At 44.2% G+C, this 13,925-nt stretch overlaps 1 protein-coding gene across 4 annotated transcripts in view; it reads left to right on the forward strand.

The window, feature by feature from the left end:
• mid2 (midline 2) overlaps positions 1 to 13,925 on the forward strand; it is a 153,610-nt gene that overhangs the window by 117,781 nt on the left and 21,904 nt on the right. For all 4 annotated transcript variants that reach the window (XM_072663615.1, XM_072663613.1, XM_072663616.1 and 1 more), the window contains 4 exons: positions 6,352 to 6,459; positions 12,393 to 12,541; positions 13,231 to 13,358; positions 13,457 to 13,600. In XM_072663615.1, coding sequence (XP_072519716.1) covers positions 6,352 to 6,459; positions 12,393 to 12,541; positions 13,231 to 13,358; positions 13,457 to 13,600 — 529 coding nt within the window. The remainder of the gene's footprint in view (positions 1 to 6,351; positions 6,460 to 12,392; positions 12,542 to 13,230; positions 13,359 to 13,456; positions 13,601 to 13,925) is intronic.

The raw sequence follows: 13,925 nt of genomic DNA on the forward strand, positions 1-13,925 counted from the left end.
AAAGAAGTGGCCGTGGCCAAATAACGTTCCCTTTTTACCAAAAGTTTGATCACAATCTCAGTGATAAGCCTAGCTGTCAACCACTGGAACTCCTTGATAGCTTCTGTGTTGCTATAACAAATGCAGAATGTTCCTTATGTAAAACACAGCAGTGTTTATGTAGTCACTGTGGACTTCATTATAAACTTCCTTATTTCCCCAGTTCAGTCTCTGTTTCTGAAATTGTTTATCATAGGTGAGGAACCTTTGAGACAGTCGGTACACTATGGGGCAGAAAGCACTGAGCAGTAACCTTTAATTGTGTCTTGAATAAGAAATGTAAAATCTGTGTTGCCAGAAAGAACAAAATGATGAACAAAAGATTTGTTTTATTACTGTTTCCCTCTGGTGCACAGATATATGGATATAAATGGATATCCAGCATCATCAAAGCACTTGTTTACTTGCTCCAGGATTCAAATAAGGCATTACCTACACTAAGGGTATTGGGTATTGGGTATTAGGCATTGGTGTAAAAATATTTTTTATGTTTATCTGCTCCAGAGAGTCCCAGTCTATTGGTAATGCTTCTCCACAGGGACTAGACAAGCTGTGTGTGTGTGTGCATTTGCACATCTGTATCAGCAATGACTGCAATTAAAAGTAGCTGAATGCATTCAGTAGAAGAGGTGTCCACAAACATTTGGATGTATAGTGTATGTAGCACCTGATTGTGGAAATGGCTTCAGGGGAAAAGAGTGATGCTCGGCATTAATGACACTGTGTGGCCTTGTTTAGTCACACAGTATGAGCATTTGTTTTTACATTGGCCTAAAGGATAACTGTGTGGTGGGGTGGGGTGGAGTGGGGTCCATAATTGTATGTCTACATAGAGATGATGTTGGCCCTGTGATTCATGTCCATCCAGAAATGTCAGTGTCCATTTATTACTGTTATTGAATGCAAATTATGCTATGCTATGCTAATTATGATCAATTCTCAATTGTGGATGTTTTTTAAAGACTAGTACAGCCAGTGTGTATCCACGCACTGTGCATATATATATATATATATATATATATATATATATATATATATATATATATATATATATATATATATATATATACACCTATGGACCGTGGAGAGGTGGGTTCCTTCATGCCACTGCGTCTGTCTTTAAGTCATAATGCATTAAAGGCTATAAATCTCACAAGGTTATTGCAGAGGCCGTCTGATGTCACCTTGAAAGTTCTCAAGGCCAGTTCCTCTGACTCTGACTGAAAGAAGCGCACAGACAGCAGAAGTGGAGTTTCATTTAGGCCAGTCGCTGTGAAGACACTGTCAGCCTCAGTGTCCTTTCTGTAGCTCCAACAAAGGCAAGTGACAAGCCATTGTTATTTCATTAGCAGAATCAGGCTTGTCAAAGCCCTGGGGGAGTGCAGTGCCTCTCTCACCTCAGCTGAACCATACCTGAGCACACACACACACACACATCTCTCCTCAGAACTACTGCAGTAGAAAATACTCATGTCTCTCTTCTCCACGCTGCTCTTCTGTGTTTTGACAGGATTGTGTTTAATGTATTAGAGAAACATGAGTTTTCTTAATGGAGTTACTGGATGAATGTGCTTATATAATGATGGGGAGCAAATGAATTCTGCATTGAATGCCACTGTGGCATTGTGTTCCATCTTTTAAACAGATAAATTATTCAGGACCTTGGTGAGAACATGCTCCGCGTACAACCCGCCAATTACCTGAGGAAATATTTTCTCTCGCAGGCTTGGCCCATTTTGTCGTGTTTATTTGAAGGGCATGGTAAATTATTGAAGATCAAATGAGACATAGCCATCGAAGTTAATCTAGGAAGGAGTCATGGATAATACAAGCTAGATGTCTCGGAGGCTAAGTGCTGCTGTTGCTTCACCCCGGGAGCCACCTGCTATGATGAGACATTTGCGCGGATCAGAACAATGCGGGGCTCTAAAGCTCACACATCCAGACACATCTGGGGTTTCAGTGTCTTTCTGCGAGGTTACGGTCTGAAAGCTGTAAAGACAGGCGGAGATATGAAGACTGTGTCTCTGTAGTCTTCTTCTCCCTCCTGCTTTTAGGCAGAGGAAAGCTATAAAAGTATTTATGATTCGGGTTAAATGACAGTTTATTGCATGTAGCGTTTAAAATTCAGCGCTGACTCCCGTGTCTGTTGCAAAGTTTGTGAAGCGGCAGTGGCATTAAATTGAGCTCCGCTAGAGCGGTGCCCCTAACCGCAAAATATTAAGTGGGGTCATGATGAGAGATTTTAGCAGAGTGTCTATAAAACATGAGAGATGATGTAGAGATGGAGTTTATGTCACAGCACCGCTGATCATTTCTGTGATGTGTAAGTGGGGCTCCCAGTGGGCCACCAATGTCGGTAGACATTGTTATCTGCTTGAATGTTGGTCATGAGGTCGGGTGACCAATATTCAGTGTCAGGACAGTCTAAAGCCAACGCCAGTTTGTCGTATAAAGGTGACCACAGCTGATGTTGGTATTTTGTTGGTTTGCATTTACATTTACATTTACGGCATTTAGCTGACGCTCTTATCCAGAGCGACTTACAAGGTTACTGGTATTACAAGGGAGAGCCAATGTAGTGTTAGGAGTCTTGCCCAATGACTCTTATTGGTGTAGCGCAGCATAGTCACCCAGACCTGGAATCCAACCCTAGTCTCTCACATGGTGTGGTTGCTCAGTGGCAGGTAGTGGTGTTATCTGTTGCGCCACATCGTTTGCCAACGTCATGCCAACATCTACCAATATTTAGTTGGGAGGTACGGTGACCAAAATCCAACATCTGCTAGACGTCATTGCGTTAACGTTCACTCATTGTGAGACGTTGATATGTTGCTTGATTTTAAGTCTTGGTGTAAGCACAGCTAGCAGAGAACGTTCTAGGAACATTCAGCAATGATTTGAAAGATTCCAGGAAGGTTAACCTGTAACGTTACAGAATTACTATTCCACTGTGGAGGAACAGAACCTTCAGAAAAAGTAGATCTTGTACTTTTAACAGTGGAGGAATGTTCTGAAAACGTGTGATATAATTATGATTTGCATCACGATGTTATTAGAACGTTTCTTCCACAACATCCCAATTAGACAAAAACCAACATTATGGAAAAAAGTAACTTTCCCAATAATAAAACCACAACAAGTAAAATACAATACAATAAGACATTAATAAAACAAAACAAAAAAAAAAAAATATATATATATATATATATATTTTCCAAACTAAACAACTGAGAGATAGAATAGAATATTTTTCAATTTACTATGAAAAAAAATTCTAGGAACGTCTAGAAACTTACCAGATTGGTTCTAAGAACCAAAAGTCATAACATACAGAGCATTTACACACCGTTCACATGACATTCTACTAACCAAAAAATACTAGCTGAGAAGACCACTACAAAAACATTACAGGCCAACGTCCAATAGACACGAAATACCAACTTGACCAAAGTCCAACGTCTGCTAAACTTTATAACGTCAACATTCACGCAAGAGAAATTCTAAGGTTGTAAGATGTTGATATGTTATTGGTTTTGAGTTGTGATGTTAAGTAACCACAAATTCAACATCTGTCTGACGTAGGAGCTTGATATCAACCCGTTGTTTTTTTTTTTGACGGATATGTGACTTCAACGTCTGGCCAACATTAGAGTTCAGCATCTTTCTGATGTCAGGTTGGCGTCCGGTGCCTGCTGATCTCCTTTATGAGACTTCAGTATTCCAGGATTCAAATGAAAAGTAAATTAATCAATCTTGCCATGTTGGTGCTAACCACTGCCTAGAAATCAGACTGTGAGAATGCATTTAAAACCCTCCGGTTTCTCAAATTTCAAGGGACGTTTCCCACCTTTTCTGTGCTCTCTCACACCTCCAGGCCACAGGGGTTTACTGATCCGGCAGCGAGCAGAGCAGGTTTGTTTTGTCAGTGTTTTACTCAGCAGGCTTGTGTGGAGCGGTGTGGCGTTGGCCACCACAGTGCATTGCATATGCGTGTGCCTTATTCATTTTTAATAGTGTCTCTCTCTCTCTCTCTCTCTCTCTCTCTCTCTCTCTCTCTCTCAGTGAGAGCACAGGCTCCGGCCCCTGAGGACTTGCGCTGAGAGCTCTCTCTCCCAGCCTGTCCCGTGCTGTCAGCGCACAGCAAAAGCGGCACTCTAATCAGCGGCGGGACAAAAACAGACCTCTCACTCTAGCATCTGCTCAGTGCTGTTAAGATTGTCTGTTCGCCCTGAGATGTCCCACGCCGGTGACAGTCTGCAACAATCCACACATCTGCGGATTAGCAGATTAAACATGCCAGGGAGTCGCACTGAGACCAGGAGTCAGGCTTTGATGCCGGGAGTCATTAGCCCAAGCTGCTGCAATCAGCTCACACTCCTGTAGCTCACAAACCTGAAGTCATAACACGAGCAGTTGCACAACCTGCCTTTAGTGAAATGTGCTGAAAGCTATAGGTTTTGGAAGGAATACGAACGACTATCCAGAAGCGCTCCGAACAGGGTCTCGAGCAGCGTTCCAGACGGCATCGGAAGGAGTTGATGTATTTGTAAGATAATTCATAGAGACAACGGCAGGCGCTTTTCAGACAGGAGCCTGTTTGTATCCGAGACCCAGGCTGACCCTGGCAGTGTGATAAATGTCTCCGAAAGTGTCTCACTAAAATATTAATCAGGTGCAGGACAGTGGAAGCATGGAGGCAAAGCAGCTACGCAGTGCTCCACGTTAGAGGTGTCAGCATGAATCAGCTCCTAATCCCAGCCTCAGCAGCCTCGGCCTTTAAAACGTACCCCCGGGACCCGCAGCTGCATTTGATTCCGGGCAGAGAAACAGGGAGCTGTGTGTGAGTAGAGGGAAGTGAGCTACCGAACATTTTTCATACCCATCACTCCATCATCATTACGCTATCATTTCAAGTGGCCAGACTCAGGATTCAGTGTTCCTTTGACTCTGAGTCCATTGTCCTTTTTGACTGCCTCCTTTTGATAATGGGATTGAAGCCGTATGGAATTAATTGTCATTGTGCATGTGTGTGTGTGTGTGTGTGTGTGTGTTAGTGTGAGCCTGTGTGCTTGAGTGTGTTAGGGTTTGTGATTAACACAGCTTAAGTGGATCTAACGTGCATAATGAGCTTTGGTGAGAGATTGGCATGTAGGGTGATAAAGGGTTGAGAGTGCGAGCTTGAGCCTTTGATGGTGAGTCACAACCTTGCGTAATTATGAGGGGATGTTGCTTAAAAGGATATCCCACAGGGAAAGCCATACAGTACTTCAGCCTGCAATTACTACCTCACCCCCTTCAAATCCCTTTCCGTAATAGTGCAGGCCTTTTAAAATACAGCTGAATGTGCATACAGCATGCTGACGCTCCCTATATGTGATAGATATACACTCACTGTTTATTGTGAATGCCTTGTTGATGAGAGTGGACTGGTTGGAGCTGACAGAAAGGCTTTGGTCACTCATATAACCACTCTGTACAATCGTGGTGTCACTTCTGTCAGCCAAAAACAGAAAGCTGAGGCTGCAGTGGGCACAGACTCACCAAAACATAGCCTGGTCTGATGAATCTCGATTTCTGCTAAGGCACACCAATGGTAGGGTCAGATTTTGGCACCAAGAGCATGAATTCATGGTTCCAACTCACCGTGTGTACACAGTCTAGGCTGGTGGAGGTGATGTAATAGTGTGGGGAATGTTTTCATGGCACACTTTGGGTTGTTAATACCAATGCCCACACTTTACCCATCTTCTAAAGGCTACTTCCAGTATAGACATCTCAAATTGGTTTAATGAACATGACAACCCAGATTACATGCCCATGTGGGGCCTATATAGGTAGCCCAGCTGGGAACGAGTAAGCTTTGTCTACGGGTTTCGTGTGGGCCCCACATATGGATGCCCACCAGGGTTCCACCAGGGTCAGTGATGGGCTCAGGAGGGGTTAAACCTGGGCCCCATCTGGATTGTACACTTCAGACAGGGCCAAGATGGGACTCATGTGAGATTAAGGTGGCTGTAACGATGGGGTCCATGTATGTTTCTTTCTTTTGAATCCAGTAGAACAATTTAAGATGTGGTAGATTATCATCAGGAGCAAGTGCTGATCCATGCAGATGTATAGTGTTCTAGAAGTTCTAACAACAGCCATGATGCTAAACAAAAAAAAGAGTGTACTGTACTGTAAATGTCCATGAACAATGACATACTGTGTTATTGGCAACCCTTACTGTACCCGGAATGCCTTGCTGTAGGTCTGACTTGCACCCATGCCGGCATTCTAAAAGCATCTCTGTGCGCTTTCCCCCCGCAGGTAAACACGGCCATGCATGAGGCCAAGCTGGTGGAGGAGTGCGATGAGTTGGTGGAAATCATTCGCCAAAGGAAACAGGTCATCGCCGTCAAGATCAAAGAGTCCAAGGTATGGCTGCCCACACCCGCGCGCCTCCAAGACATGGCACGAGGGAAATTAATTGCAAATTCAAGTTAGGCCCAGAGGTGCTGCGTCTGGCTGCGCTCGTGCGCTGCATGCCAAGCGCTCGGCTGCGCATCTGAAATGATCTATCCTTGATTGACTATGCCGAAAGAAGGCCTACTTTGTATTCCTACCTAGTATTGTGATGAATTTAAGGTAAAAAAAAAAAATATATATATATATATATATATATATATATAAATACAATAAACTTACTTGAGCTTCCACAAAGGAGCGAGGTTCAGAAAACGAGCTTTTGAAGACAATAGGCTTCTCGCAAGAGTTCAGGTTCTTCTTTGTCTTTCAAAGCGCCATCTGAACGTGTTCCCCCAGCAGTCTGTCAAACCGAGGGGGCCCATATGGAGCTGACAGCTCTAAGCATGCACTCGAAACTCGTCACTCGCTGTGTGACGGCACGAGGGACGCTGCCGGGCCCGTCACTCGCCTTCTGTCTGTGGCACTGGAAAAAGGGGAGAGATAACTGTTGAGCCGCTTGACGACAAAGGCAAAGAAAAGAGGGCGGGGGATAGAAGTGTTGGGCAATGCGAGCTTCAAGGGCTTTTGTTTTTGCCTCCTTTGAGACCGCTTTGAAATGGAGCGAGGAGAGATGGGTGACATTGCGTTACTGGAGGAAAGAGTACATTCAGCCACATATTGTTTTAACAGCACAACACAAGCCGGGGCTGTGAGAGGGGCTGCTGTGTGCCAGGGACACCCCCCCCTACACACACACACACACTTTTTGAGCGTGAAAGGGCTTAGGGTGGGATTGAAAGAGGAAGTGAAGGGGAGAGACAATGCTCATGTGAGACCAATGAGATTAGACACAGATCCAGGGTCAGGTTCATTCGAGCCAGGCTAGACGTGCTGGTTCTAGCCACGTGAGCTCACTTAACGAGCGTTCTCTGGGGAGAGGAGGTAAGGCCTCACTAAGGCTTTACTAATTACCACCAACACATGCAAGAAAGACGAGCTGGACGGTACTTTAGGGTGCCAAAAGGGGGTTCTTTGGAGCAATGCCTCAGACTGATCACTTTTAGTTCCCTATAGAACCATAAAACCTCTAAATCTCATTTAGACGTTTTATACTCCTCAATATGAAGGTCTTCACACTCTCACTTTTCTATTACAGTTCTTTACGGAACCAAAAGTAGGTCTTCTATGCCATAGCTCATAAAACTATATGCTGTACCTTCATTTTTAGAGTGCATAACCATACACCCAAATCAAGAGCCATTAAGAAGTCTTTGTTTTTATTGTCTTAGTAGGCAACTGTTCCAGCACTACTGCAGGCAGGATCATTAGGATCTCCACTGTTCACTCACGCTCTCAGCTCATCTCAGCCCCTGACTCTCTGGTCAAGCTCATTTTCTGCATGGAGACTTGAACAGGCACAATTCTGTAACTATACCACTATTCATACACTATTTGACAGTTTGACAGCATGTTCCTGAGTGGAGAACAGGTCAGCAGCTTGACCAGAGTCCACAGTTTTTAGAGATGTTCTACATGCAGCCCAGACAGATGTATTAATCCCTAAAACTGGCCGGTTCAGGCTTCTAGTGAGACTTATCCGCATGGCAGGATCTCTATAGACACGAGAAGAGTGCGAGATGAGATTATGGCCCTGCCCTTTCGCTACCGTCTCAACCGTACCGTTCTATCAGAAAGCCTCAGCATCACAGCATTAACGGGGCTTAGAGCATTGCAAACCCCAGCCGAAAAACATCTGTAGGATTCTGCCTAGTGCAGTGCTTTCTTTAATGTCGTTCAGGGTGCTTTATTGAAAATTAATATGCTTCTTTATACTGCCCAATTTGTTTTTTAGAGCTGACCTAAAAACTGCAGAAGCTTTTTGGCAGGAACACATTTAGTCAAAACAAGTCTTTAAAGAAGCAGCGCCAGATTGAGTGTGGATCAATTGTAATCCTGTGGAGTGAAGAGCTACTTTTTAGCTGGTTTTATCTCTCAATTTACCAGGCAAATCAATCCAACTGGCACTGTGCTGTGTATCATATCTCCTTTAACTGACAGCACGATGGAGGGTTGATCTGTTTAAGAATGCATTGTGTCCATCATTCTCTTGCCCACATAGAACAATAAATGGATTACTCATGCAATACTTATGGCTTGATTTTGCAAGAAGAAAAAAACAAGTCCAATAAAGAAGAGCTTGTTCGAGCAGGTCTGAGGTGCGTTCAGAGGGAATTTGGTCAGGCTTGGCTGTTTGCACTCGTTTCCCACAGGGTATTTTTAAAGACAGAGGGAGGGAGGGAGGGAGTGAGCGAGCAAGAGAGAGAGAGAGGGAGAAAGAGAAAAACAGCAGCCTGTTCTGTAAGAGGCTCCATTTATATAGACTTGGACGAGGCTTGTGTTTTCCGCCGGAGAACAATGCACGACACAGTTCGTCTCGGCAGAGACGTGCAGCAGGAGGATATTATCTGCATGTTCAGAGCCTCGTCTGGAAAAAGATAGAGAGAAACGTCTCCAGCTGCTCCCAAATGCAGCACATCCGTTTCTGAAAAACAGACCGAGCTCAGGCACATCTCCATATCGTGAGATTACGTCGCTGTGGAGCCCTCTCTGTATGTCTACCCTGGCACACTGTTAACACACACATAACTTTTAATAAGCGGCAAAGCTGCAATGAATAAAAATGCTCCATTCGTATCATATGATGAGACTGTAAATGGTAATAACCTGGCTCTGTCTGGCACGCACTTCTCAAAGGAGATTGTAATCCATCAAGTGGAAAGTAGCGTATTTATCAATTATGTCATCACCCTGCAGCTCACAAAGCAATCGACTGCTTTACTGAAACTGGCTCGGCAGTCGTGGGTGTCAGTGTGCTTCTGATAAAAGGCTGGACCAAGGCATTGCTTTGAATGGTGTAACGTTGTCTAAGGTGAAGGTGAACGCTGCACGCTGAGGCAGCACATAATGGGGGAAATGTCTGTAATATTTACACTTCATATTCATCATATGATAAATATGACCCGGCAAGCATTACTGCTGAGAGGTACAGATGAAAACCTCATGGGGTTGTCATGTCAGCATGGAATAATATATAAGGCGTTCTCTGTGTGTGTGTGTGTGTGTGTGTGTGTGTGTGTGTGTGTGTGTGTGTGTGTGTGTGTGTTTGTGTGTGTGTGTGTGTGTGTGAGACTCTCTCCGAGTATGAGCGAGATGGCAGATATTTTGCGTCATGGTATATACAGAGATGTTTACGGTACAAGATGTCTGTCATGATATGTTTGACACACAGACTAAATGCGCACTTGTAGAGCCAGACTTTAAAGGGGCCCTAAAATGGAAAACTGTATTGTATAATCCTGGAATAGCTGAATTATAAGAGTTCAGTAGCTGGAAGTGACGTGTCTTGAACCTCAAACACTGTTATGTCATCAATCGAAAGCAAGAACAGAATTGTAAGATGGGCCAATTCCATTACAATATTTATGCCCCCAGAATTAACACACACCCAGGCCACTGGTGAAGGCCTTTCTAATTAAACACAATGGCTACTTTGGGAGCATAAGAAAGAACGGCTAAAAGCTAATGCTAGCTGCCCGGGAGAAGGGGCGACTATAGCAAGCGCCACTGCGAGTATCTGTGCGATGACCGGCAGGGAAAAGCGAGCTCACATTGTGGGGAAGCAAATAAAGCTAGCCCGGTGCTACAGCGGGTGGGGAGAACCAGCCATGCTTTGTGGGAAAACCAGTACACCTACCCGGGTGCTAGGCTAAAAGCTAACCTTACCAGAAGGTTACCAAGAATACCCAGACTGGACAGCAAGACAAAATTATGAATGACTCATGCAATCATTACGAAAAAATCTTGTCACAGTCTTAAAAGCTAGGCTAGGCTAGGCTAAGCTCTAGTTTAAAACCTATGATATATTGTTATGTGTCCTACCTCTGTTTGTGTGTCGGCTTTTAGGGTTGTTACGGTGTCCCGGGTTCATGTTTGGTAATGGTGTGTGATTGAACGTTAACATCGATCACTTTTCCTATTTATCAATTAATGCTCATTTCCATTTGTTCCTGTCTGTGAGTTATATATCATTAAATAATGAGAGTCAGTAACAAGTGTTTCCCGTTCCCCAAGTGCAACTATCTTCATATTTCAACATGCCATGGACGTGAACATCACCACACACTCTGCAGTCATGCTACGCTGCACATTATTAATACAATGCAATTCAAATCAGCCATAAATAAACCATTCAACAGCTTTACATACACCCGGCAGCCCCTTCTCAGCGCCTCCTCTGTAAATGAAGAGACATACATACATACATACATACATTTTCTGCACATTTTAGTAGCTAATACCGTTTTTAAATGCTTAGCTGCACACACAGCTGCCAGCCAGTCTCACCAGCGTTTTTAAGCTCATTTGCAAGCCTTCAGTCATGTGCTGATAATAACAATATTATATGATTAAGCTGAGAGATTTTATGAAAGAGCCTTTTTTCATAAATATCTTGTCTCTTTAGCTCCCCATAGGGCAGTGGTGGCTCTGTGGCTATTGATCACAGGGTTGTGGATTTCCAAACTTGAGTCTGCTAAGCTGCCACTGTTGAGCCCTTGAGCAAGGCCCTTAACCCTCTCTGCTCCAAGGGGCACCGTAGCATGGCTGATCCGGCGATTTGACTCCAGCTTTCCAAGCTGGGACATGCAAAGCAAATGTTTTTGTATAGTACGAGTATAATGAGAAGAAAGGTACTAAAATATTTTTGCTCCGCTACCATCCTTGTTCCCCCTACCCAGCGTTAACCCCATGAGAACGGTCTCCTTCAACAACACCTCTTGCCAGACAAAAACATAAAATAATAAAAAATTAAATGTATAACGAATGTAAACTAGAATGTATGATGGTCATTCGCACTTAGCACCATATTCCAAAACGTAATAGGTTCAAAGCATTACAAATGGCTCAGAAACCTTGTATCTTCATTTATGCCTGAAATTCTATATTGTGTCAAACGTCATAAGATGGCGTAATAAGGATGGACCAATAGCAATGTCCGAAGTTAAGAAGGTTTCTTACTCATCCTGTAAAGTTGCCAATTTGGAGAAACAAGGTACACTAAATGTCAAAATGTCTGTGGACACCCCTTCTAATGAATGCATTTAGCAACTTTAAGTTGCACCCATCGCTAATACAGATGTGCAAATGCACACACACTGGCAGATGAATAGGACACTCTGGAACAGATCAACATGAACCTATTAGCACCATGTCTAATACCAGGAGTTTTTAGCTATGGAACAGTGGAACTGTGTTCTCTGAAGTTACGGTTCTCCATCCAAATCTGTTTGAGATGTGTTGGGGAGTTAAAGATGAAGTGGGGAGGTGATCATTCAACAACCTGACTTCTTTAATGCTCTTTTTGCTGATTGCAATCAAATCTTTACAGCAATGCTTTATAAGCTAGTAGAAAGCCTTCCCTGAACAGTTATTCCAACAAAAGCAGAATACACTGTTTTTAAATAGCCCTTGATTTTAGAAGAAACAGTGAATGAGCCCAATGTGTCCCAATAATTTTGTCTCTATAGTGTATTTATTAATTTTGTGACTAGGTCATCATACTATAAAAAACCCAAGCACTCCTAATTTCTTTAGGTGTGTGCTCAAGCAGACACTTCTTCATTCTTCTCACAAAGTCAGACAGCACCGCATAGCAAGAGTGATACATTCATTTTACCTTGGGCAAGACGATGATGATGGACACAATGTGTCTCCAAACAGATCAACAATCCATCATGGTGTGATTTAGAAGAAATATGATATATTTCATGGTGACGATTGGATTGATTTGTTGGTACAATGTGGAGGCTAAAAAGTTGTGTATGTTTGTGTGTGTGTGCGCACAGGTGATGAAACTCCGAAAGTTGGCTCAGCAGATTGCTAACTGCAGGCAGTGTCTGGAACGTTCCAGTGCCCTCATCACCCAGGCGGAGCAGAGTTTGAAAGAGAATGACCACGCCCGCTTCCTACAGACTGCCAGAAACGTGGCCGAGAGGTGAGGTCAACACACCCGTGCATTCACACACACACTCCCATCTTAGCACAAAGCTGACTTTTAGCAAGCCTGCACATTTCGTGCGGCCTCCTCCGCTGTCCTCAGCACTGCCGATCGTGGCTCGCGTTCAGCTCTGTCAATATTTTGAGCTAGTTTTTAGAAACCCCGCAGAGTCTCATAGCTTCAACAAAGATGCTTCTGCAGGAATGCTCAGCTCAGTCCTCGTCAGCCGTGCGCGTGTGCTGAGACCCTGTAATCCAGAGTGGACCGTGAATGTGCTCTCAGCCTCAGACACCTGTAATTAAGTTTGGCTTTCTCGCTGCCGTGTCATCAGCAAACCCCCGAACGTGTTTTCCACACACTCTTCCCAACGACTTTAGAGTCTGAAAGAGAAGGATTCATCCTTTGGCAAGTGATACTCCTTGCAGATTGTGTTGTCCCTGTTCCGTTCTGTTTATTCAACTCCCCCGTACGCGCACACACATGGTACTGATTGCTGATTGCGTAGTCTCCATCAGCAGTGCAAGCCTCTCTAATTGTGCTCTCAGACGGGCTCCTGACCGGGCTGTTGCTCTGAAGGAGCGCACTAAATAAAGGCTAATAGATTCACAGAGGCGCTTGGGGGGGGGAGGGGAGCGAGTGCCTCTCGGTCTAACGGTGTACCTCTCTTGCATCTCACTGGTACCCAGGGTTGCCATGGCCACCGCCTCCTCGCAAGTTCTCATCCCAGATGTCAATCTGAATGAGGCCTTTGACAATTTTGCCCTTGATTTCTCCCGAGAGAAGAAAATCCTGGAGGGGCTGGATTACCTAACAGGTAAGTGAGACAAAAAAAAATACTACCATCTCAAAAATCTACCGCTTTGCAGTACAGTCGAACTTAAATGACTAGTGGGATATCTGTTCTTTTTGCAGCCCCCAATCCACCATCTATACGAGATGAGCTGTGCACCGCCTCCCACGACACAATCACAGTGCACTGGACCTCCGAAGACGAGTTTAGTGTCACGTCTTACGAGCTACAGTACACCATCTACACAGGCCAGACCAACTTCATTAGTAAGTCCTGCATTAATAACCTTCTTCACTGCTATACCAGCACTGTTCACACTGGGGCCCATCCAGGCATATTTCAATGGATCAGGTATTGACTATTTTAATCCCAGTCCTGTTCTGAGTCTTTTCTTTTAACCATGGTGTGCAGAGAGCCATCAAGGCACCATTAATGGACATTATTGCCCAGCCAGAAGATCATGAATCACCAACCATGCTGGAGACACGATTGGCAGTGCGCTATCCAAGCGGATAGATAGCGCTCTCTCCCCTCATCACTGTCAAGCATTGTTGGCTGGCTCAGGAGTCTTTGAGCTAGTTCAGTGGAGCT

The sequence above is a fragment of the Salminus brasiliensis genome, chromosome 19 (assembly GCF_030463535.1).
Source record: "Salminus brasiliensis chromosome 19, fSalBra1.hap2, whole genome shotgun sequence".
Lineage (NCBI taxonomy): Eukaryota > Metazoa > Chordata > Actinopteri > Characiformes > Bryconidae > Salminus > Salminus brasiliensis.